At 38.0% G+C, this 27159-nt stretch overlaps 1 protein-coding gene across 1 annotated transcript in view; it reads left to right on the top strand.

Moving 5' to 3' along the window:
• Positions 1 to 27159, top strand: part of MYCBP2 (MYC binding protein 2) — a 266575-nt gene that overhangs the window by 51571 nt on the left and 187845 nt on the right. Inside the window, exons 4-13 of the mRNA XM_052650329.1 lie at positions 196 to 349; positions 7863 to 8059; positions 14274 to 14516; positions 14755 to 14826; positions 16236 to 16332; positions 19989 to 20062; positions 20202 to 20340; positions 22067 to 22143; positions 23335 to 23539; positions 24957 to 25121. Coding sequence (XP_052506289.1) covers positions 196 to 349; positions 7863 to 8059; positions 14274 to 14516; positions 14755 to 14826; positions 16236 to 16332; positions 19989 to 20062; positions 20202 to 20340; positions 22067 to 22143; positions 23335 to 23539; positions 24957 to 25121 — 1423 coding nt within the window. The remainder of the gene's footprint in view (positions 1 to 195; positions 350 to 7862; positions 8060 to 14273; positions 14517 to 14754; positions 14827 to 16235; positions 16333 to 19988; positions 20063 to 20201; positions 20341 to 22066; positions 22144 to 23334; positions 23540 to 24956; positions 25122 to 27159) is intronic.

Raw genomic sequence — 27159 nt, 5'->3', positions numbered from 1 at the left:
AACCTTCTGTGTAACCAGATGATTTTCTAAATCATGAAATTAAACACAGTGGGTTTTATTCTTTTTTTAATGTGATGATTTTGTCTTGCCTTTTATTGTACCATTAATCATTTGCTGTTGGAAATAAACTGTACTGATTATACTGCCTAAGAAGTGTTATTAGCTCACATGTATAATTTGTTTTATCTTAAATAGATCATTGAGGTTGGACTTTGTGAAGTTTTTGAATTGATCAAGGAGACACGATTTTCTCATCCATCCCTGTGCCTCAGGAGTCTCCAAGCCCTGCTTAACGTGCTTCAGGGTCAGCAACCGGAAGGCCTTCAGTCAGAGCCACCCGAGGTCCTAGGTAAGAGCTTAGGCACATTGAATGAAGCCTTTAAATGTAAAAAGCTTCTCTTATGAAGCATATACCGACTACAGCCTGTAATTCAGTCTCTGTTGATGGTGCTGAAACAGCAGGGGTATAAATTTTAGGATACTTTGCGATGTTCCACTGGAGTTATAGTTCATGCACAGACATTTCCTTATTATGATGATGATGGGAAATAGAAATTCTTAGAACCCAGAAATAATCCTCAAGCCTTATTGTCACCATGAACTTAAATCATTCTTGCTAAACCTTTGGCCGGGATAGCTGACATTGACTTCATCTAATTTTACATGTTATTTTGGAGGAAAAGAGGAAACAAATACACAGTTAGTTTCTAAACAAAAATAGATTTGTATTTATCATATTGAAGGTAAAGCTTTTGAATTAGTACCAACTTCCATTAAGTAAAACTATTGGCTTTGTATAGAATACATTTAAGTTTTATGAATGCCTGCCTTTCATTTGCCAGTGACCTAGACTCAACACATACTCTTGTAAGCAAGGTGGGGACTCTTTAAGGAAGAGGAAGAGATGGAAGCTTATTCTGAAGGCTAATTGCTTTCCTAACTCTGGGCCTTCAAAGAGTCTCAGTTCAGCTCCATTCAGTTGCATCCAACTCTTTGTGACCACATGGACTTAAGCACGCCAGGCTTCCTTGTCCATCACCAACTCCCAGGGCCCACTCAAACTCATGTCCATCCTGTCGGTGATGCCATCCAGCCATCTCATCCTCTGTTGTCCCCTGCTCCCACCTTCAATCTTTCCCAGCATCAGGGTCTTTTCAAATGAGTCAGTTCTTCGCATCAGGTGGTCAGAGTATTGGAGTTTCAGCTTCAGTATCAGTCCTTCCAATGAATATTCAGGACTGATTTCCTTTAGGATAGACTGGGTGGATCTCCTTGCAGTCCAAGGGACTCTCAAGATTCTTCTCCAACACCACAGTTCAAAAGCATCAATTCTTCTGCGCTCAGCTTTCTTTATAGTCCAACTCTCACATCCATACATGACTACTAGAAAAACCATAGCCTTCACTAGATGGACCTTTGCTGCCAAAGTAATGTTTCTGCTTTTTAATATGCTATCTAGGTTGGTCATAACTTTTCTTTCAAGGAGTAAGCATCTTTTAATTTCATGGCTGCAGTCACCATCTGTAGTGATTTTGGAGCCGCCTAAAATAAAGTCTGTCACTGTTTCCATTGTTTCTCCATTTATTTGTCATGAAGTGATGGGACAAGATGCCATGATCTTAGTTTTCTGAATGTTGAGTTTTAAGTCAACTTTTTCACTCTCCTCTTTCACTTTTATCAAGAGGCTATTTAGTTGTTGTTTGCTTTCGGCCATAAGGGTGGTGTCATCTACATATCTGAGGTTATTGATATTTCTCCTGGCAATCTTGATTCCAGCTTGTGCTTCATCCAGCCTGGCATTCCATGTGATGTACTCTGCATATAAGTTAAATAAGTAGGATGACAATATGCAGCCTTGATATACTCCTTTCCTGATCTGGGAAAGAGTCTAGAGTTTTCTAAATCTCATGCATTCAGTTAAGTTCAGTTCAGTTCAGTTCAGTCGCTCAGTTGTGTCCAACTCTTTGCGACCCCATGAATCGCATCATGCCAGGCCTCCCTGTCCATCACCAACTCCTGGAGTTCACTCAGACTCGTGTCCATCGAGTCATTGATGCCATCCAGCTATCTCATCCTCTGTCGTCCCCTTCTCCTCCTGCCCCCAATCCCTCCCAGCATCAGAGTCTTTTCCAATGAGTCAACATTTTGCATGAGGTGGCCAAAGTACTGGAGCTTCAGCTTTAGCATCATTCCTTCCAAAGAAATCCCAGGGCTGATCTCCTTTAGAATGGACTGGTTGGATTTCCTTGCAGTCCAAGGGACTCTCAAGAGTCTTCTCCAACACCACAGTTCAAAAGCATCAGTTCTTCAGTGCTCAGCCTTCTTCACAGTCCAACTTTCACATCCATACATGACCACTGGAAAAGCATGTACTAGCTTGTGTCAATCATATATGTGGGCCCTAACTGTGGAGTTTACTATTCAGTAGATTTGGAATGAGGCACGAGAATTTGCATTTTGAGTAAGTTTCTGGGTAGTGCCAAAGCTGCTGATCAGGGGACCATACTGCTGGTCTGAACTCGATGTTGGGTCTTTTTCTTTGCTTGGCTGTTTGGATTATGTTAGACCCACACGGAGAACCTCATTTCTTGGTTTTCATTTTGATGTCAGATTGTTATTTTTTTTGGTCACATATTGTAATTAGTTTCTGTGTTCAGTTTATTTTGTTACCGTTTTGGTTTAGTTAGTGGTGGGGAGTACTGGCTATGAAAATAAGCTGAGGATTTTTAAAAACAACAGCACCATGTTATTCATGCTGCTACCAAATACAAGCTGCGTATATTAAGAAGCAGGCATCATGTTTACTGTCACTGTAGCGCCAGTGATTGTATTTCCATTGTGATGCGCTACTTGATTTCATGGCAGTTTTTTGAAGATTTAATTAAATTAATACTTTTATTTAAGAACATCTTGCTAGTTATCCTTTCTGTGATTGTGGTTTTCAGTCTGTCTGCCCTCTGATGGAGAAGGATAAGAGGCTTATGGAAGCTTCCTGATGGGAGAGACTGACTGAGGGGGAAACTGGGTCTTGTTCTGATGGGTGGGGCCATGCTCAGAAAATCCAATTTTCTGTTGATGGGTTGGGCTGTGTTCCCTCCCTGTTGCTTACTATGGTGGAGGTAATGAAGACAATGGGACCTCCTTCGAAAGGTCCCACACAGGCACTACTGATCTCCATGCCCCCAACCCTGCATCAGGCCACCACCAACCCGTGCCTCTGCCAGAGACTCCTGGACACTCCCGGGCAAGTCTGGGTCAGTCTCCTGTGGGGTCACTGCTCCTTTTCCTGGGTCCTGGTGTGCACAGGGTTCTGCTTGTGCCCTCCGAGAGTCTTTTCCCCAGTCCTGTGCAAGTTCTGGCAGCTCTGTGGTGGGGCTGATGGCGACCTCTTTCAAGAGGGCTTATGCCACACCCAGGTCTGCTGCACCCAGAGCCCCTGCCCCTGCGGCAGGCTACTGCTGACCCGTACCTCCAGAGGATACTCTCAGACACAGTTCTGTCTCAGTCTCTGTGGGATCTTTGGGTCCTGGTATGCACAAGCTGAATTTAGAAAAGGCAGAGGAACCAGAGATCAAATTGCCAACATCCACTGGATCATCAAAAAAGCAAGAGAGTTCCAGAAAAACATCTACTTCTATTTTATTGACTATGTCAAAGCCTTTGACTGTGTGGAACACAAGAAACTGTGGAAAATTCTGAAAGAGATGGTATACCAGACCACCTGACCTGCCTCTTGTGAAATCTGTATGCAGATCAGGAAGCAACAGTTAGAACTGGACATGGAACAACAGACTGGTTCCATATCAGGAAAGGAGTGTGTCAAGGCTGTATATTTTTACCCTGCTTATTTAACTTATATGCAGAGTACATCATGAGAAATGCTGGGCTGGATGAAGCACAGCCGGAATCAAGATTGCTGGGAGAAATATCAATAACCTCAGATATGCAGATGACACCACCCTTATGGCAGAAAGTGAAGAAGAACTAAAGAGCCTCTTGATAAAAGTGAAAGAGGAGAGTGAAAAAGTTGACTTAAAACTCAACATTCAGAAAACTAAGATCATGGCATCTGGTCCCATCACTTCATGACAAATAAATGGAGAAACAATGGAAACAGTGAGAGAGCTTATTTTTTTGGGGTTCCAAAATCACTGCAGATGGTGAGTGCAGCCGTGAAATTAAAAGACGCTTACTCCTTGGAAGAAAATTTACGACCAATCTAGACAGCATATTAAAAAGCAGAGACATTACTTTGCCAACAAAGGTCCATCTAGTCAAAGCTTTGGTTTTTCCAGTTGTTGTGTATAGATGTGAGTGTTGGACTGTAAAGAAAGCTGAGCACTGAAGAATTGATGCTTTTGAACTGTGGTGTTGGAGAAGACTCTTGAGAGTCCCTTGGACTGCAAGGAGATCCACCCAGTCCATTTCGAAGGAAATCAGTCCTGAATATTCATTGGAAGGACTGAAACTGAAGCTGAAACTCCAATATGTAGGCCACCTGACGTGAAGAAGTGACTCATTTGAAAAGACCCTGATGCTGGGAAAGATTGAAGGCAGGAGGAGAAGGGGATGACAGAGGATGAGATGGTTGGATGGCATCACCGACTCAGTGGACATGAGTTTGAGTAAGCTCTGGGAGTTGGTGGTGGACAGGGAGGCCTAGCCTGCTGCAGTCCATGGGGTTGCAAAGAGTCAGACATGACTGAGCAACTGAATTGAACTGCTAGTTATACTTGGCTCTTGATTGTAAATTAGCCAGTAATTGAAGTATTTACAACATCCACTGAAACCGGTAAAGCCTGTATCTTAACTTAGAACAACATGCTGATCATTCCTTTCCTCCTAGATATTCTGCCATTCTGTTTTCCTCTGCCATTTGTTATATACTTTCTTTTATTTTCATGTTATACATAAATGTTCCCTTTCCTTTATTCTTTTCAAAATAGATCTTGTTCTTAATGCTGGCTTTTAAAATTATAATCTGTGCTATAGTTTAATTGTCTTCTTTCTATCCAAACTTAGGTCCCCTGATTATAATTTGTTTTCATTTTCCTACTAACAGTTCTAAATGCTGCTGTACTGTCTTTGGTCTCTCTTCTATCCTTCCAATGCTTATTTCTGATCTCTTCACTGCTTTGACTTATTTTTCTGTTCAGGCATTTACCATCACTTCATATTCTTTATTTTGTTTAATTAGCTCCAAGGTGTGAGTAGTAATTTGGATCTTTAAAGTAAAATTTGTATAGAAATCTCTCTCTGTTTTTTCTTTTGAGTTAATATTATAATCACATTAGTTACACTTTTTCCACAGTGGTTTTTTTCATGTTGCTCATGAAAATACATATGCATCTCTCATATTGTTAGGATAGCTTGATGATTATTATACGTCAGACTTCCCCTTTGCAGATGGATTTGATTTACAAATTGTTCAGTTTTTAAAAAATCCTTCCCTTATATCAATCTTTCTGTTCAATTTAAGGTTAGAGTACATGTTCTCAATTATTCACTTAAAAAATGTTCTGTGCTAAGAGCATATATTATAGGGGTGATCAGTAAAAACGTTGTTGTTATTATGGAATTTAGCTTTAGACTGTTGGACACATGTAAGCAAGAATTCTGAGAATTAATAACAAACTTCACAGAAGATGTGACATTTGAGATTTAAGGGCGAGTAAGAAAGAGTTAACTAAGTTTCTAGGCAGGTAGGAGAGCATGTGGTAAGGTTTTTTTTTTTTAGTCTATTTATTTATTTATTTTTTGGAGGCTGATTACTTTACAGTATTCTATTGGTTTTGCCATACATTGACATGAATCCACCACAGTTATACATGTGTTCCCCATCCTGAACCCCCCTCCCACCTCTCTCCCCATTCCATCCCTCTGGGTCATCCCAGTGCACCAGTTCCGAGCATCCTGTATCATGCGTCGAACCTGGACTGGCGATCCATTTCACATATGATAATATACACATTTCAGTGCCATTCTCCCAAATCATCCCACCCTCGCCCTCTCCCACAGAGTCCAAAAGACTGTTCTATACATCTGTGTCTCTTTTGCTGTCTCGCATACAGGGTTATTGTTACTACTGTTTTTCTAAATTCCATATATATGCGTTAGTATACTGTATTGGTGTTTTTCTTTCTAGCTTACTTCACTCTGTATAATAGGCTCCAGTTTCATCTACCTCATTAGAACTGATTCAAATGTATTCTTTTCAATGGCTGAGTAATATCCATTGCATATATGGACCGCAGCTTGCTTATCCATTTGTGTGCTGATGGACATCTGGGTTGCTTCCATGTCCTGGCTATTATAAACAGTGCTGCGATGAACATTGGGGTACACGTGTGTCTTTCAGTTCTGGTTTCCTCGGTGTGTATGCCCAGCAGTGGGATTGCTGGGTCATATGACAGTTCTGTTTCCAGTTTTTTAAGGAATCTCCACACTGGGAAGGTTTTGAGGTAGGAAGGGGAATGACTGGAGAAAGACTGTGAGCAGAGTGAAGAGTGAGAGAATAGGGAGGCAGGGAGCAGGCTGTGTGGAGCTTGATAGGCTATGTCCAGGGAGGACGGCTCTGTTTCTAGGAGGAATTGAACATCACTGTCTACTTAGGTTTAGAAAATTCTTTATAGTCTTACACTATTTGCTTCAGTTTGATCTAACTTTTTTTTGTTGCCAGGGACATTCTTTGTCTTCGTCAATGCCTGGAATAGTTCCTGATGTACAGGGAGAATGCAGGAAATACTGGCTGAATAATTATAAGATAAATGGGCAGGATAATGATGGAGGGATAGACAAAGGAAAAAGGTAGAAGAAAGGATAGAGGAAAAGAAGGACAGTTGGAGAGAGAGACAGAGTGAAGGGTAGATGGAATAAGGGAAAAGACTGAAGGATATAGAGAGAAGTGAAGTAAGGAGTGAGAAAGGAAAGAAGGAAGGGAGTAATTAACAAAAGAGTGAATAGATTTGAAAGAAAAAACAGATTTTTAGGTTTAAAATTTCTCTTTGACTATCAGGGTGCTAATTTATGAATACTTATAGTAGTCCAATTAAGAGAAGGTGATAGATAGCATGGGTTGAGGAGATGCTGATGACATGCAAAAAGTGGAGGAATTAATTAGGAAGTAAACTTCACAGGACTTAATTAGTTAGGGATTAGATGTGGAAGATGGGGACTACTAGAGGAAGCCTCAGTTTCTGTGAGCTAAGAAATAAAACGCAGATGGCCTTTCAGTTTGCAGAGAATTCCAGTACATCAGTTCTCTCTCTTGCTTTCTTCCTTCCTCCCCTTTCCCCCTCTCCTTCCATCATTCTCAAATTTTCTCTCTTTATGACTCTGTATTTTTTTCTTCCTCTTCTTTCTCTCTGTGTCTCTGAGTATGCACTGCTGTTGTGTTAGCAATTAAACCAATTTTATATGAAAGCAAATTTTTGCATGTGTTCTATGTATTCTGTTGTTGTTTTGCAAATAAATACATAGTTTTTTGGGCACATAACATTTTAAGAAGCCTGTATTTTCCTAATCTAAAAGGTGAAAATAAATGCAATGAGTAGTCTGTTACTCCTTAATAGGCTAGTTCTTGAATATTATGAATGCCTGAAAGCAAATTTCTTTTAAATGATTGTGGGTAGATTTCCATTTCTTCATTTATAAAAATATGGAGTTGGACTAAGTATTCTGTAAGATCCTTTTTATGTAAATATTCTAACTTTGGGCGAAAAAGGGTAACTAGAAAGGAACAAATGTGAAGTAGCTACCTTAGGTGTTTTTTTGAAAAATGAGGCAAGGTTTAAATAAATGAACAGATACCATATAATGTCCTATATGTTGAATGATATAATTGAGTTCTGTTTTATCCACAGAGTCTCTCTTCCAGCTCCTTTTGGAAATCACCGTTCGAAGTACGGGAATGAACGACAGCACAGGACAGTCTCTGACAGCACTTTCCTGCGCTTGTCTCTTTAGTTTGGTGGCTTCCTGGGGAGAGACAGGAAGGACACTGCAGGCCATCTCTGCCATCCTCACCAATAATGGCAGCCACGCTTGCCAAACTATTCAGGTATTTCATATCTCAAGCTGCGTAGAAATGGACAAGAGACCAAGTTGCCATTTCGCCTCAATTTCTGTCAATCGGAATTCACTGCTTTTCCTCACTCAGTACAGTGGTTTGATCTGTCCCAGGTTGATATATAAATAACCTAAGATAGTTGATCTAAGCTGCATGTGTGATTAACTCTGCAACATGAAAGGTATAATAAAATGAAATTTGGTGAAAACTCAAATCTTTAGTGTAGTTTTTATGTCAGCGCTGCAGCCTCGTCTTCCTTTGACATGGTCTTGCTCTCTGTCCTCCCCCACCTCCCATCTTGCCCTGAATCTTCAAATGCAGAATTCCTTCCTAGTTTGTATATATCCCCATTGAAAGAGAAGCATATGTTATTTTTTCAATGTTTCTAATCGGTTATGATAGTTTTTCATGGATTGATGTGTTTCTGAGCTATTTCTGCTTCACATACAGAAATTTTTTTTTGAGCTTTTACTGGGCAGTTGTGGAATAAGCTCTTCATCCTTGTTAGTGATGCGAAATATAAACTTTACTTAGAGGTGGACTTGACTTAATTCTTTTGAAATGTTTTCTGGAAATTGAGGAAGAAGTTACAATTTTAAGTCTCATGCGTTCTTTTCTGGCCCCTTGGATGACCTCCAGAACATGTAGAAGGGATGCCTGAACCCTGTCATTAGCAGCCAAAGATAGTGAAAGGGGATAAATGGGCTACTGTCTGTGACTTGTTCAGCAATTCTGAACTTTCCTTATCAAATACGAGCAGTCTTCTTTCTCTAGATTTCTGTTCTTATTCTTTTCCCTCTTTTTGTCCTGCCTAAAGTCCTCTTTCCCCTCTTTATTATTCTTAACTTATTTTGAAGTCCCTTTAATTTATTGATTTCCAAACTGTTCTCTGCTGTGCTTTGAAAGTGAAAAATGAAAGTGAAAGTCGTTCAGTTGTGTCCCACTCTTTGTGACCCCATGGACTATACAGTCCATGGAATTCTCCAGGCCTGAATACTGGAGTGGGTAGCCTTTCCCTTCTCCAGGGGATCTTCCCAATCCAGAGATCGAACCCAGGTTTCCCACACTGCAGGCAGATTCTTTACCAGCTGAGCCACCAGGGAAGCTTTGAGGATTCAGCAAAATTTCAGTTTAAATGTATACAAATACTTTCAAAATTTTAATAGAATATCACAAACATTCAAATATCCATGCCAAATGTTAAAAATATAGTGACCATATATACAGGTTCTTATTAGAATCCAGTGATTTTTTTGTGTGTAGATTTATTTGAGAGGATATGACATGAGATCTTAAACAGTGAGTTGAAATTAGCCAGTGCAGAGGGAGGAGGTGTTGGTGTTGGTGGTGTAGAGAGAGAGAATAGTCTTGGTGTCTGTGTGCCAAAGCATGGAAAGAGCAGTAAGAGTGGGACACTGAAAGCTGGAAGAAGTTTATGTAGTTACAGTGTAGAGAGCTGTCAGATAGCAGAGACAGGACTTGAACCCATGTCTGTCTGGCTGTAGTTATGCTCAAGCATTGGGCTGCACAAAACTACTCAGTCCCCTGAACCAACAGCCGAGGCTCTCTAAGGACCCTCCCCATCACTGTATACCCAGCTGTAAGTCAAAGGCCATATTAAAACCTGTTATCTTAGCATGACCTATAGTGTTCTTCATGATTTGGTCCCATTTCACCTACCTGTTCATTTCACGAAACTCTCTTGGCTGGGCAATGATTTGGAGCAGGTAAGAAAAGCCTTCTCCAAAAATGTAACTGTTGCATCTCAAATTATCTGGGATCCAAATGCATATTACTTATCTTGTTCCAAAAAGCTTAAGCTGAGACTTTAAGGTATGGTTGGTCATAATGTGAGGTCTCTTATTGGAAGAGACTAAAGATGAACTGTAAAGATGAACTCCAGACTTCACAGACCTCCCACTGACACACCACCACTGAATCTGGACTCACAAACAAAAAGGACATAGAAAAAAGGCACCAGCATTGAGAGTTAACAGAAAGAAGCAAAGCAGAATCAGTCTTGCCAAGTCTCTCTCTCTCTAGATATATAAAATTTATTAAGTATGTATATATTTAATATGGTTAATGAAGTGTCAAAAGTATTATTAAGGAATAAGGATATACAAGATAATCAGATCAGAAAACAAACCAAATAGAACTACTGGAAATGAAAAACCAAATGGTTACAATTAGAAACTTAAAGGATGAGTTAACCAGTGGATAATGTAGTTGAAGATAGAAGCAGTGAACTGAGAGATAGAGGAAGAACTTATTCAGAATGCAGCACAGAGAGATAAAACATGAAAAATAAGAAACATAGATAGAGAATGAGAAAGTTTGAAGTATCAGTACAATCTGAACTCCATAAGGCCAGTAATAGATTTGTGAAGAGACAGTATTTGAAATAATGGCTAAGATTTTCCAGAATTGGTGAAAGACTTGGAATCCTCAGATTAACAATGTCTAGTTTATCAGAATAAAATTTCTAGGTCCTGCCACACTGTTGTTGAGAGATCAATAGGAGAGAAAAAGGGGTACATCTGAGATTTCTAATTGTAATTCTGGGTTTTCTTAAAACTAACACTCAGAAAGCAGGAGACAAATAGGGCCATGTTGGAGACGCCTAGTTTCTGCTCTGCTCTCCACCCTTGCAATCTCCACAAAGATTACAATAAAGGATTCTTTTTAAAGTATAAACTTCTAAGAATGGAACACATTTCTAGAACGTAAATATTGGGAAAGCTTAAATCTAAACTTCTGAAGAAGCTAATACCCACAGAAAGTAAGTTGATGTTCACCTAAAAATACAGATAGAATTTAGAATTGGAAGTAATAGGTGCCTGGAAAATGGTGGTGAGGGGAAAAGCTAAAAATAGACTGGGAGTCTGTGTAATGAAAGCTCCAGAACCTCAGAGCCCTTCCTCTACACTTCCCAGCCAGTCACCTGTCCTCTTCTCCTACCCCTAAGAGTTAGGTTTTCTGTGTAAAGAAATTGAGCCAGAGAGGCCAGGGGAAACCAGGCACAGTTGAGACTGCAATTGAGGAGCCAGGCTGAAGACAGAGATTAAGTGAAAGTCACCATATTGATGATGGCCTTCCTCCATCCTCAGAGTTCCCAGTATACTGAGAGTGAGGCTTATAGCTTCGAGGAAAAAGACTGGAAGAGTCTTCTTTGGAGAAAACAGTGAGGAAAGACTTGCAGATACAGACATTTGGCAGGGAATGAGAGACCCTCCAGTGAAACTGCTGAACTTGGCGGGATCAGTTTGAGGTGAGCTCGCTGTCTGTCAGACCCTATTGGTTCACAGCAGCTTCCTGAGGTGAGCTCGCCATCTGTCAGACCCTGTCCATTCACAGCAGCTTCCTGTCAGTTTTTTTAGTCGCTTACTCTTTACAAATAAGTGTATAGCCAAGTATTTGGAGAAGGAAACAGCAACCCACCCCAGTTTTCTTGCCTAGCAACCCACTCCAGTTTTCTTGCCTAGAGAACCCCATGGAAAGATGAGCCTGGCAAGCTACAGTCCATGGGGTTGCAAGAGTCAGACACAACTTAGAGACGAAAGAGAGAGAGAGAACCAAGTATTACTGGGTTGACGTGAAAGACAGAGTCCCCCAAATCAGTAAAAATAGTAATAATAATAATAACAATTTTGCTGAAAAGAGTACAGGGAACAGAAAAACTCTTAAGTAAGAGTAATTTGTATTTTAAAGAGGGATGAAAAGATGATTATTTACATTAAACAGCAGTGTTTCTTTTAAAATTCAGAACAGAGATTTTGCAAGTTAAAAATACAAGATCACAATAAAATCAGTAGAAGCGTTAGAAGTTCAGATTAAAGAGGTCCCCTGACAATAGAAAACAGAGCAAAAGAAAGAAAATAGATTATATGAAGTAAAATTAGAGACTCCTTCTAGAAAATCCAGTTTTTAATAGGTATTCAAGCAGAGAGGATGGGCTTCCTGGTGGCTCAGTGGTAAAAAATCTGCCTGCCAATGCAGGAGGTGTGGGTTTGATCCCTGGGTGAGGAAGATCCCCTGGAGAAGGAAATAACAACTCATTACAGTATTCTTGCCTGGGAAATCCCATGGACAGAGGAGCCTGGTGGGCTGCAGTCTATGGGGTCACAAAGGGTTGGACACATCTGAGTGACTAAACAACAACAAGCAGAGAGGAAGAAATCACCTAAGCTTCATAAGGAGACTTCCCATCCCCCAAAGATACACATTTCGTATCGACAGAACCCACACTGAGTGAACTTTGCAAAATCATAACACCATAAAGAAAGAATAGCAGTCCCAGAGTGCAAAACCAGGTTATGTACCAGAGATTGAGCAGAATGTTGTTGGACTTCTCAAAAGCAGCATTGGCATAAAAAATAACAAACAGTGCCTTCAGAGTTCTGAGGGAAAATGATGTTCACTCTATTTAGCTCAGCTCTCAGTGATGTGTGAGGGAAGATAAAGATGATTTTGAACATGCAAAACGTGGAACAGTTTCAACCTCTGTGACTGCCCTTGTTCTTAGGGAGCAGGGCTTGAAGGATTTTCAACCTCTGTGACTGCCCTTGTCCTTAGGGAGCAGGGCTTGAAGGATATTGCCAACGGGAAACATTAGAGATAATGTTTGAGAGGAACATGAGGAACCCATAGGGGTAGGTATAGAAGAAACTTAGCAAGTGCAAAAATAGGGCAGTTGTTGACTCAGTGAAGAAAAAGAAAAATTATGTAAGAAAAATACAGTATGTGATACAGTTTTGTTCAGTTCTGCACCATGATCACACAGGCACAATAAAATGACTTCTGAATAATGCTTTAACTAGAGATGATTATATAGCTCAATTTGGAGGATTTGAGAAAAAAGGAAGAGCATCATCTTTGATAGTAGGTTCATTAGAAAGTATCTGAAACAACAAAAATTGAAAATGAAGCTGTGGCATATAAGAATGTGGGTATCAATTCTAGATAAGACAGTTTTAAGTTTAATGTAGTTACTTCTAGGGGGAGAATTTGTAGTATTCAACCATATACATAAATAAAATTTCATAAAAGTAAAAGTTCTGTGTTTTGATTGGGTCAGAGGCCTCAGATCTCAAAGGGGAAGAGGAAATATCAGTGAACAGTGTGTTAGTTATCCCTCTGAATCTCTGCCCTCTAGAACAGTGCTGTCCAATAGAAGTATACTGTAATCCACCTATGTCATTTAAATGTTTCTATTAGTCATGTTAAGAAGATAGAAATAGATGAAATTAATTTCAATAATGGATTTTCTCAACATATCCAAAAATAATTTCAACATGTAATCAATATGAAATTATTAATAAAATCTATACTCTCTTTTTTTTTTTAACTAAGCCTTCAAAAGTCAGTGTGTATTTTATATTTAAATCACATCTCAAGTCGCACTAACCCTAATTCAAGAGCTCAGTACTCACATGTGGCTGGTGGCTGCCATATCTGATGGTGGAGCTGGAGAACTGGAACTGACACAGTGCCCTTGGGTCTGGCCCTGCAGTCAGATACGTGGCAGGTGGCAGCCATCTTTGGGTAGTGAAAGAGAGACAGAGAGTGAGAAGCAGGGGGATTTCTCTGGGACCCCACTATTGGTCCCATGCTGGTGACTTTTGAGGACTCATTTAACACAGATACCAGATATTTGATAACTATTGGTTAAATGAAGGCTGGATAAATACATAGTTCATAAAATTAACTTTTCGCATCACGGAAAAATGTTGATGTTAACGGGTACTAGGCATAATAAAGAAACAATGTAAAAGAGAATATTGGAAATTTTGTTTCATCTGTAGAAGAGCAGTATGTCTCTTATGCTTAATTTTGTACTTCAATGTCATGCTATATATTAATGGATATACATATCATACAAAGATACCATTTTGATTTGTGTGTACTCTAATACAAAAAAATATGTTTCAGTATTCATACTTTTTACTAATCTAGTATGTTAACCTGTGTTTTGGAGAAAAATGCATATTTCAGTGTTTTTGGTCACAAGGCAAATTAATGTTCTTTGTGTTTACATTTTTGTTTTGTCCTGCTTGAGATTTGTTTCTTACAGATTTTCAGTTGCTACTTTTTGCTGACATGCCAAATATGATCCTTCTGAATGTTTTTTCTTATAAATGATATATTAATAAAGCATCTTTGTATTTGAGATGTTTGAAAATGACTGTGTTTTTCTTCTGACTAGGTGCCAATGATACTGAATTCACTACAGAGAAGTGTACAGGCAGTGTTGGTGGGAAAAATTCAAATTCAGGACTGGTTTAGCAATGGCATTAAGAAAGCAGCTTTAATGCACAAGTGGCCATTAAAAGAAATATCTGTTGATGAAGATGATCAATGTCTACTTCAGAATGATGGATTTTTTCTGTATCTGTTATGTAAAGATGGATTGTACAAAATTGGCTCTGGATATAGTGGAACGGTTAGGGTAAGTGATTTTTTTTTCTTTTTTGGGTAAGTGATTCTTAATCAAAGTGGAAGTTATATCTTATACTGAATTATCTTCTGTTTGTTTCTTGCTTTTAGAGTGCCATCTAAGTTTGATGTTATTTCTTTGAAAATAAAAATGGAACATACGTGTTAAATGTCATTCATCCATGTATGTTAGTTTTCACAGATTATTGATTATAGAACTGTTGCTAGAACTAACTTTTGTTGTTTTGCAGGGCCACATATATAATTCTACATCTCGCATCAGAAACAGAAAAGAAAAAAAATCTTGGTTAGGGTATGCTCAGGTAGGAGAATATCTCACAGTAAACCAAACTTTTCTTCCTCTCTTTTAAAATATGTGGTTCATACTTGTGTCATCAGTAAATAATATCACTTCTATTTGAACAGATATAGTGTGTTTTTAGTAATACCAGTGATATGGTGTAGTATAAGGAATGTTGGCTTAGAACATTGACATTTTCATAAGAGGTTTACTTTTAGGTCTGGCCTTGCTTCTTACCAGCTGTGAGACTGTGGACAATTCAGCTAGTTTATTTGACCCTGTGTGATTTAGCTTAAAATGGGAATAAATATGTCTTCTGTTGGAGTCCTTGTTTAAGTGAGCCTCTAGTTAAGCATCAAAGCCTACCTTTATTATTTGAAAATCTGAATTGGGAATGTAACTGTGACCCAAAGCCAAATTAAAGCTTTTTACCATGAACTGTTCTATTCTAAGTCTAGATCAGTGCCTTCCAGGGAGTGGTGTGTGGTCTCCCCAGTAGGCAGCTTCCTGCATGGAAGTACATGCAGAGAATAACCAGTGACAGAAAAGATCTGGGCCTGTGTTGCTCTATTAATGCTGTGTTCTCATCACCTGACTGACATGACCAACTGGGTGTCAGCGATTGGATGCATGAGGCAAACAAACAATGAAGCAAATGAACGAAGGTCAAAGGGCCAGAAATATTTATTTTATACTATCCTTTCCTGAGAAGTGAAGCCCAAGTTTCCTTGTGGAAGATTATAGAATAAAGATCCCCTGCATTCTTATCTTGCCTAACTCTCAGATTGTTGTCAGCATCAGTTGAAAAAAGATATTTGAAAGCATTTTGAAAATTATAAAAATTATTGTTGTATGAAAATAATCTTACTGTCAACTTTTGGGGGAGATTTTGAAATTAAAATTTTAATATCAAATTAATTACTCAGTGATTGTCTCTCAAAACATAACCTAGTTTAAAATTTCAAGTTTTTATTTGCCACTGCTGTATTTTATCTAACAAATAATGTCCTGGGAAATACACTTACTGAAGTATGTTCCATGACATATCACTCTATCTAAAACCACTGCTTTATTGATTTTTAAATATTAACCTAGATATTTGTGAAAATAACAGCAGTCATTTCTATTATTTACTTGGCAAGTGATATAATAATTTTGACCAAAATATTTTTACTGTCCTGTGTGGTGTATCTAATATTTATATTGTAGAATTAATAGGTTAAATTGATATTTAGTGGTGTATACTTCCTCCTATTAAAGTATATTCATGTTCTTATATTTTAAATCTATAGTCTGTTTTAGACATCAATATTGATGTATTATTGTACATCAAAACACTAATACAGACCTGTATGACTACTTCTTCTAGTAAGTGGGTAATGAAAAAATATTTTAGTATATAAGAACACCACATTTTTTTGTTGTTGTCAGGGTTATTTATTGTATAGAGATGTGAATAACCACAGCATGACAGCCATAAGAATAAGCCCCGAAACACTGGAACAGGATGGCACTGTGCTGTTACCAGGTATGTTACTCAACTAGTTATCTGTTATCTTCACAGGTGATTTGAGACGTGCATGTCAGGCCGCTGAGACATAAAGAATGGTTAGCAAGGAACAGTGCTTGCTTACAAACAGATTGAAGCAATCTTGACATGCAGAACATTTTATAGTCTATAGAAAATTAATGCATGTGAGAAAAACAGATACTGTAAATATAGTCTGAAGTGTTTTAATACTTATTTTCAAATTCTTGCCCAAATTCTGTAGCTTGTTTCCCCCCACCCTCACCCCACCATGCCTTTTTCAGCTCCTGAATCAGTGGGGGGCTGTTGGCTTTGTTGTTCTTAATAAACCCACAGCCTTGGCTCTTGAATAACCTTGGTGTAAAGAACCTTCTCTTTTAGTTTAACAGCAGTGTGCTTTGTGTTTTCTAATTTATTTTTAAAGGGTTTTCAGAGACAGAGGTTTTTAGGGTGGGTCAGAAATTTAAAAAGTTCTTTCGTTCATACTTTTTGACAATACTCTGATAAGGCATTTTGGACACAATTCATTTTGTTGTAATTTTGAGGTTGTACATATGTATTTATCCTTCAGATCACCATGCTGTCTTAAATTCTTGGGCAAATGCATAATATATTCTCCACTGTAAGGTATTTGAATTTGCTTATACCTTAATACCTTCTCTGTACTAAAATCTTCAGTGTTTAATACATCTACCAACAATTTCATGGTAAGCAGCAAAACTACTTCAAGGCCATCTGAAAATGATTGAGAACTTCTGAAGAACACAGTGTGAAGGTTAATTGCTCCCTGGCTGCTTGTTAATTTTTAAGATTTTTTATAACCTCATGAAACATTTATTTGTATATAGCTATATATATATATATATATATCTGCAGATTAGTGTACCTGGTAAGCTAAATGTCACATTTCATGTGTGTTTCACAAATAAAGCTACTTTGGAAAACAGATGACTTATTAAAGCTATTTGGTAAATAACACTGTTTTCAAATATGTCTACAGGAGGTTTGTTTGTTTTGTGTGTGTTTGTTTGTTTTTTAATCACCACAAGTCCAAGGCCATGTCTCTGATCCTGATGATGATGATGATAACAACAATAATAGCAAAAATGTTCAGAAGTAGCATGTGCCCCATATATGTATACATATGTTAAAATTAATCATGTTTATTGGATAAATATCATATGAGCAAAACAAAATAAAAATTAATTGTAACCCCACTTCCCATCTGTAACCACTACTGACATATTAGTGAAAAATATTCTTCCTTTTTTCTATGCATATTGTGTACATACATGTACAGAAGTGATTGTATGCTATTGCTTTTTTAACCTATCCCTTCCACTCAGTATTCTGAATATATTTCCAGGTCATTAAATAGTCTTCTATGACATCATTTTAGTGTCACAAAATGTATTCCATTGTGCAGAGTGAATCTCACTCCAGTGAGCACCTCTGTCACTCTTTGTGTAAGTCATTTTAGGATGTCTTAATGGAAGAAAAGTTCGCAATCCCATGCCCCACCCCCCTAAGACAGATGGATAGAAAGGATTTGCTTTTGAAAAACCTTGATCATTTAACAGAGACTGTAGCTGAGAAAGACCATTTGAAAATGGTCTGCATGCAGCTGTTTTATGTATTCCATCATGGTAAAAAAAAAAAAATGACTTGTTAATATTCTTACTCAGTTGAAATCCCTCGACTTCATTTAGCATATGAAATGTGACTTTTAACAATACAAATGTGGCTTTCTGTGTTTCACAAATAAGTACCATATTCATGGTGAGGAAGGAACCAAACTGGGTCGGAATAGTCCCATGTTGTGTGTCTTGATATTTTCCTGAAGATGCTGTCTTAGGACATCACATGACGGAGACAGAGAGGATGAAGAGCGCAATCTTTTTGAAATCGTGCGGCAGGAAGACTTGCCTTCAAGCCTGAAGAAGCCTGTGGTTGTTTTTCCCTTTCTTTGACCTGGATGGCAGTTTTCTTTAATAGTCCCCTTTTTTCCCCTAGCTAGGGGTTTATAGATGGTAATGAATACCATGTTTAAAATTGAGAGAAATCTAGTAATTCTTTGAGCTTCATGTTCCAACTTGTCTTTAGTCTACTTTATAAATGAGTTATTTTCAGCCCAGCACTGACGAGCTGAAAGCATACTTTCCCCTCTGTTAATTGTAACTTGAGCCTTGTATGTTGGCGTACCTTTTATATTGTACCCCTATGTCATTACTCTTGTGTCTGGTGACATGCTGCCTCCGATCATGAGGGCTTTTGCTACTCTTCTTGCGCCGTTTCACTCCTCACCCCTGCATTTATCTGAAATTATAATGAGTTTTTCTTCTTTGCTTTTTAGTTTAAAATCTTACTGCTTAGAGCTTGAGAAGCATCTTTCTTGCGCCTCTTTGTATTCTGTACAGTGGACTAGGAACTCTTTCTTTCGATTTCTCCTCTCTTTGATTACCAAGTCTCTTGGGCTACCAGTGGGCCTTGTCTCCCAGTTTCTATTTCCAGTTTGTGATCACTGAATTCTCTATTTGGTAAGGGTCTGCCTGTGTTTTGCATATTTATAATAAGGAAGTATGCTAGTATGAAGCTCCTGGGCAAAGATATAGAGTAATCCAGCTTACTTGGGTGGGCTCCATTACTGCATTCCAAAACCAGACTTTTATGTTCTGCTGATTCAGGTGCAAATAGAAATGAAATATTATTTCTTTGGCATTGTAATTAATGGAGAGATTCATCCTAGTTCTCTGCAGTTATTTTGGGAAGTGTGTGTGTGCTTTTAGACTTGCTTGCTGAACATTTGTTTTTTCAAAAGGATACAGTTTATACTTAGATACTGAGCTGCTTGTAGTTTCATGTTATTTTAGTAGCAATCACTAACACATGTCCCAGTGGTCCTTCTGTAATACGGCTATCCCTTGTTACAATTGTGCTTGTCTGCATATTTTGATCAAAGTATGTAGTGCACTATTCTACAGAGACTGTATGGTATTGATGAAATATGGCATTCCAGACAAAATATTAGCACTTTCAGACCAAAAAAGAGATAAATCAGCTTAGATGTGACTGTTTTATGAAGGATGAACATTTTAAAAGTGTATATAGCATGCTATATGCTAAAAATACTGGGACTAGGCATTAAACCATGAAAACTGTACAGCCAGTTCTACTTTATAAAGCAAGGGATATCTGTAGATGGACAGCATAGACCTCAAATGCAGAAGCTTTAAGTCTGTCTGTATTTTTCTGTGACACTAATGACTGTGATGTATGTCTGAAGGTAGAGTGTTGCCTACCTCGCATGTGATTGTATTGACATGGTTATAACCAACATTATAGTTTGTTCATCGTGGTGCATGTTTATTATCAGACTATATCTAATACTAATTCATTTTGAAATTAAGCGGACTTTCAGGTCCATGATTATGGAAGATTAATAAATACGAGCACAAAATGTAATGCGTATAATTAGTTGAATTGTTTAGTTTCTGCTAATCTGTAGCTCTTTATTAAAAAAGCACAGTCTCCTATTGAGTTTAAATTATCTTTATTGTGTGGAGAACTCTCATTCTGACTTCAGCAGAGGAGTAAAGTCATTTTTTGAGATGTTTATTTATACTGTAATGTAATTGCTGTTTCTTCCTTTTGCACAGATTGTCACACTGAAGGTCAAAATATTTTATTCACTGATGGAGAATATATTAATCAGATAGCTGCTTCCAGAGATGTAAGTATTCTGAGTCATGAAAAGCTGGTATAAAGGGAATCCTTTTTTCATAAATTATTTGATTTTTATTAGGTAGGAAGTAGAGCCTTAAAAGATCCATTCATGTAACAGAATACTCTGGTTGTTTTATTTCTTTTAGGATGGGTTTGTTGTCAGAATATTTGCTACAAGCACAGAACCTGTGCTACAGCAAGAATTACAACTTAAACTGGCCAGAAAATGCTTGCATGCCTGTGGTATCTCACTATTTGATCTGGAAAAGGACTTGCATATTATAAGTAAGATGGTCAAAAAAACCTTTCTTCCATATTTTATTTTCAGATTTTTTTTTCTTTTGAAAACTAACATTGTGTTTTCAGCATTGTATTACAGCTTGTATTAGGTAGCTATTTTGCTGTCTGTTACTATGAAGCACACTTATGAGTAAACATGTACAAGTAACTAGGAGTAACTTGAAGCCTTTGATTTTTATTTGAACAAGTTTATAAGGATAGCCATGGAATGAGTCCATAGATTGTCAAAATGGTAATTGGCCTAGCATTTGATTTAAAAATTTTCATTTGGATATAGAAATATAGACATTCACAGAGTATTTCTGGGATGTAGCATACCTACTCTTGCCATGTCATAGTAGTAAGTAGGATTAGTTTCCATGAGGGTCTCAGTTTTGGTTTGCTATACTGCTCCCGATTTAGTAGTTCCATGTCTTAACTTGTGGGATTCTTTGGAAGACTCAGCTGTTTTGACTATTATCTTATTAAATTTATTAAATTTCATTAGTGATTTACCTTGCACATTTGTATAGTATTTTGTTTTTCATAGAAAAATACTGTATTGAACTCATCTTTTCCAAATTTCAAAATCCTGTAAACTTATTAATAGTTTATATAATTGGACAAACTCATAAAATGTGCTTATAAATGTTTACTCATAGTTTCACAACTTGGAAGTATGCAGAAGGATCTGTGTGTGTATATGCACCCATATGCATTCAAATTCATGGAGTATCTACATGAAACCTTCTGTAGAAAAAACTTGGAACAGGGAATCTAAAATACCTTAATTCAAATATCTGCGTAGTATTGTTCAAACCCAAACACTCCCGTGTCAAGACCTACCTCACCACACTTTATATATTTGCTCATTTGTAGGCCAAACTATAATTATGAGGTGTGTGTGTATTAGTCACACACACTAGTTGGATACAAAGAGTTGTATCCAACTTTTTGTGACCCCATGAACTATAACCCACCAGGCTCCTCTGTCCGTGGATTTCTTCAGGCAAGAATACTGGAGTGAGTTGCCATTTCCTTCTCCAGGGGATCTTGCCATCCCAGGGATTGAACCCAGGTCTCCTGATTGCAGGCAGATTCTTTACCATCTGAGCCACCAGGGAAGCCCTAATTATGAGGACCAAATAGGAAAGTCTCATGCATTTTGTAATGCCTGATAGCTAATAGATGCCCAGTAAAAATTAGTTCACTCATTAATTGAAGGAATTCAGCTAACATTGATTTAAACAATTTTTTCAACACTAAGAAAATAATTTGGCACTAATCTGAAACACCTGGGCTTCCCTGGTGGCTCAGTTGGTAAAGAATCTGTCTGCAATGCAGGAGACCTAGGTTTGATCCCTGGGTGGGGAAGATCCCCTGGAGAAGGAAATGGCAACCCACTCCAATATGCTTGCCTGGAGAATTCCATGGACAGAGGAGCCTGATGGGCTACAGTCCGTGGGGGTCACAAAGAGTCGGATGTGACTTAGCTGCTAAACCACAATCTGAAACAAATGAAGAAGCTTATGGTAACTTTATTCTTGCTTGGAGTAGTATAGCTACTGTTAATATTTTTTCAAATTGAGCCATATGACATACTGTGTCATCCTTATTTTTGAGTGATATTAATTGGATTAATTTTTTAGTTACTCAAAGTCATACAAGTTGTGCTTCAAGTTATTCATATTAAAACTATAATAGTATTCATGAAGTCTTACTGTATTGTCAGGCACCGGATTTGATGAGGAGTCAGCAGTTCTTGGTGCAGGACGAGAGTTTGCACTAATGAAAACAGCAAATGGAAAGGTAAATTATTCTTAGGATTAAAAATGAATATTATTTGCTCTAAGTTGTAGTTGGTATAATCAGTTGATTAGCTTACATAGTTTATATGTATAAACAATCATGTTTTAAAGTTTGATTAAAGATTTTATATATGGTAAAATTTCATGTTGAAATAGTATTAAAAAATTGTGACATTTGAGTATAAAACTTTCTAAACTTTATAAAATGTTCCCTTTATACAGATATTTAATTATGGAGCTCTTCGTGTAATTTTTTGAGTTGGGGTGAATTCACATTTGTGTTTATTTTGGATAGGATGTCCCTTGGAAATTTTTGTAAATGTGTAGACATTTAGATTACAAGTTGGGGAAAGTAGAAGGATGTACAATTAAGTTGCAGATTGTAGAGGTCTATTTATAGAGGTGGAAGCTTTTTTGTATCTGGTGATATGAGGATAAAGTAAGGTAATTAAAAGAACATGAAAGTGAAAATTATGAGGCATATACAGTATATTTGTATGTGAGGTTTTTTCCACTGGGAAAAATGAATTGAGAATTTTATAAATTTCCTTCTCTGTTTGGAGTATATTTATGGCATATATTTATTCATATTTATTCAGGATACTTATAAAAGATGATAAGTATCCTGAGTAGATATGAAAAAACTGTTGTGAACTGTGTATTTTTGCAGACGTATGCCTGCTTCTCTCCTGCTCAGTTCTCAGAAGTTGAATGGTATTAAAGAAAGTGTCTGAGTTCTTGTTGTATTTATTTTCAATAAAGTATGGAAGTTTCTTTCTGTCATGTGAAACCTGGTGCACTACTCCAAGGGGCACTGTAATTCCTGTTTTGCATTTTTATTTATACCCATTAAGATATATTACACTTTTGCCACCCCTAGGACTGTAGCCTGCTAGGCTCCTCTGTCCATGGTATTCTCCAGGCAAGAATACTGGAGTGGGTTGCCATTCCCTTACCCAGGGCCTCTTCCTGACCCAGGGATAGAACCCACGTCTCCTGTGTCTGCTGCGTTGCAAGCGGATTATTTACCACTGAGCCACCAGGGAAGCCCTAAAAAAATAAGAGTTTTTTGAATTCTTGGTTTTATTATCTGTAAAGTAGGGAAGTTTTTTTCTGTCATGTGAAACCTAGTGTACTACTCCAAGAGGCACTGTAATTCCTGTTTTGTATTTTTTTTTCTGCACTTGTTAAGATATATTACACTGGCAAATACCAGAGTCTCGGAATCAAACAAGGTGGTCCTTCAGCAGGAAAATGGGTTGAGCTGCCAATTACGAAATCCCCAAAGATCGTGCACTTTTCCGTTGGACATGATGGCTCTCATGCCCTTTTAGTCGCAGAAGATGGAAGCATATTCTTCACAGGATCTGCCAGTAAAGGAGAGGATGGAGAGTCGAGTGAGTGGACTGTTCAGTAGAAATGCTGGGGAATTTATTAACAAAGGGTATATCAGTTTCAACAGCACTAGCCTTCTCAAGTTAATAGATTTTATACCGAGGAATATTCAGTCAATGGTGGTGGTGTATTGTTCATTAAAGAACCGTGATTGCTGATTTCATACTAGAGTTCATATTCATGAATTTTTGTAGGCCTTACACATTTCATACATGGCTGTTTATCTGTTTTGTCTGTTGGTTTCATTTTTAAAAACTTACTTATTCCAATATATTCTTTTAGGTAACCCCAAGGTTTTTAAAGAGTGATGAAGTAAACCTTATGTGAATTGTGTAATAGTATCAGTTATGAAATGCTGTTCTTGGTGTTATTTCATTATGATGAAATTCCTGAGCAATGAAAAATGAAACAATTTTCACTTATCTTTCCTATGCTTCTGTTCAGTCTTCCTCAAAGTGTCCTTTGTGTCTTTTTGTAACTTGTACATAGTACATTGTTGCAGTTGGGGTAGCATCTTAGGAGGATTAGCTTTGAAGTCAACTTCTAATGTAGATATCATGTGTAAATAAAAGTTATCCTGAAAAAATCTTTTAAAATAGCCGTGAAGTATATTGCCATATCTCAGAAACTCAGCCCAGCCAGCTTTTCCTTCTAGGATGTGGAGGACATTTGCTTGACCACCAGATGACTTAGTTGCTGTATATATGTATATAGTTCATGTTACAAGAAAAAATACAGTGGTATTTTAATCCTAGAATTGTACTCAGCATAGCAATATGGTTTTATCCAGGAAGGCATACAAGAACTGGGATTGACTGAGGGAACAGAAGACTGATATTTCCCATCTTTTTCTCATTTCAGGGACTTAGTTTTTGAGAGCAGAGGGGGCTTAAATCATCTACATTTAAATCTGTTTGCTCTCCCTCCATGTGCACATTTCCCTTCCTTTCAGTCTCTGACTAGGAGTAAATACTTAATATGTGTTGAATGGATGAGAAGCTGGTTTTAAATACTTTCCAGGATCTCACAGAGGAATACATGTGAGATAGAGTTTGATAAAAAGGGATTTAAAATAGATACAGATGACAGTGGAATGGTATTGATAATGTAAGTAGCTAATCTAGAGACTGGGCTCCCTAGGAGTTTGGTAGAAAATTGCTGTTTCTCTTTTGAAATTTCAGTGTACTACAAAGAAGAGGATCTGGTAGCGGTAGCCTGATAAATATTTAACACGATGAGGCTTTCAGATTGACTCATTTAATTGACATGTTGGGAAGCTCAGGCCTTTGTGAAAATAAATAAATCAAGTGTATGATAAATGCAAATGATAGGTTTTTTTCCTTGGGCTTTATATACAAATCATTATTTTTATTTGTAAATAGAAGCCTTAAATTAAATATCTTTTTTTTTTTTTTTAAGCTAAGAGCAGGCGGCAATCAAAACCTTACAAGCCTAAGAAGATAATTAAGATGGAAGGAAAGATTGTGGTGTATACAGCCTGCAATAATGGAAGTAGCTCTGTTATTTCTAAAGATGGAGAGCTATACATGTTTGGAAAAGATGCCATTTACTCTGATAGTTCAAGTAAGTTAAACACTACTTCACTTTTATGCACAGAAAGTCCTATACTACACCTTATGTATTGCAAAGATGTATCTCGAAAAGTAATATTTGTAACATGTTTTCTCTACATTTTTCACATTTCTTTCCAGATACAATGTTTTGTTCTTCCTTCCTGTCTTATTGCTGAGAATACTGTCAATAGTTCCCTGCAGAGCTAATCCTGGGAATTGCCTCCTGCAGCTCTACTTTACCTGTTACTTTCTCTGAAAAGGTTTTTCTAGACTTTGTGAGATGCCCATGTGACATGTTACTGGTGGTACTCTGGGGACATGATTTTCATGTCTTAGCAGATTTAAAACTGATGGATTATTTATCTCCCCCTGCTGTTAGGTAGTTAGAGAAAGCCTGAAAGTGAACATGTTAGTCACTCAGTCATGTCTGACTCTTTTGTGATCCCATGGACTGTGGCCCGCCAGGCTCGTCTGTCCATGGGATTTTCCAGGCAAGAATACTGGAGTGGGTTGCCATGCCCTCCTCTGGGTAATCTTCCTGACTCAGGGATCAAACTCATGTCTCCTGCATTGCAGGTGGATTCTTCATCACTGAACCACCAGGGAAGCCGTTAGAGAAGGGCTGTCTCTCTCTTAATTACTGTTTATCCCCAGTGCAGTGTCTGGCACATTGTAGTCTCAAGAATTACTTAAGTGGCTGACTGATAACTTTGGGTAATGAATATGAGGGAAAAACTAGCCAAGGAATTTTACATTTATAAACTGTTATCTCGATAACTTGTCATACTTGGTTGTTAGACTTTCTTTCTGGCATTTAGAAATGAGTATAATGATTATAGCAGCCCGCCTGGAAAGGTTTTACATGAATCGAATATGTAAAGCCTATACATTTTTTTATAATAAGGAAATCAGGATTAATGAAGTTTCTGATTGTCTCATGCTGAGGAAATGACATGTATTGAACATTTATAACAGCCCATTATCAAGTTGAAAACTGTGCTGAGGTGGTTTATGTGAGTTTAGTGTGGGAATATTAAGTCTCAGGCCTCAGCTGTCAGAGTGAATCAAAATTTGAGGGTGGGCTTGTGTGTACCTTTTAAAAATAATATTCAGTAAAATTCAGTTCAGTCACTCAGTTGTGTCCAACCCTTTGTGACCCCATGGAATGCAGCACGCCAGGCCTCCCTGCCCATCACCAATTCCCGGAGCCTTCTCGAACTCATGTCTGTTGAGTCGGTGATGCCATCCTACCATCTCATCCTTTGTTGTCCCCTTCTTCTCCCGCCTTCAATCTTTCCCAGCATCAGGGTCTTTTCAAATGAGTCATTTCTTCACATGAGGTGACCAAAGTATTGGAGTTTCAGCTTCAGTATCAGTCCTTCCAATGAATATTGAGGGCTGATTTCCTTTAGGATGGACTGGTTGGATCTCCTTGCAGTCCAAGGAAGTCTCAAGAGTCTTCTCCAACACCAAGTTCAAAAGCATCAATTCTTCGGCGCTCAGCTTTCTTTATAGTCCAACTCTCACATCCATACATGATTACTGGAAAAACCATAGCTTTGACTAGACAGACCTTTGTTGGCAAAGTAGTGTCTCTGCTTTTTAATATGCTGTCTAGGTTGGTCATAATTTTTCTTCCAAGGAGCAAGTGTCTTTTAATTTCATGGCTGCTTGCTAAAATCCTCTTGGCTAAGGCTGATGGAAACTTTTGCATTTATTCAGCAAATATTTATTGAAAACTAACAATACATCAGGCATTAGTGGACCAGACAGACATGTCCCTTTCTTTTTGAGGCTCTGAGAGACAGAATGATGGTAAAGAACTTAAATGCTGCTCCTGCTGCTGCTAAGTCGCTTCAGTCGTGTCCAACTCTGTGCCACCCATAGATGGCAGCCCATCAGGCTCCACCATCCCTGGGATTCTCCAGGCAAGAACACTGGAGCGGGTTGCCATTTCCTTCTCCAATGCATGAAAGTGAAAAGTGAAAGTGAAGTTGCTTAGTCGTGTCTGACTCTTAGCGACCCCGTGGACTGAAGCCTACCAGGCT

The sequence above is a fragment of the Budorcas taxicolor genome, chromosome 12 (genome assembly GCF_023091745.1).
Source record: "Budorcas taxicolor isolate Tak-1 chromosome 12, Takin1.1, whole genome shotgun sequence".
NCBI lineage: Eukaryota > Metazoa > Chordata > Mammalia > Artiodactyla > Bovidae > Budorcas > Budorcas taxicolor.
This window is presented reverse-complemented; position numbering and strand designations above follow the sequence as displayed.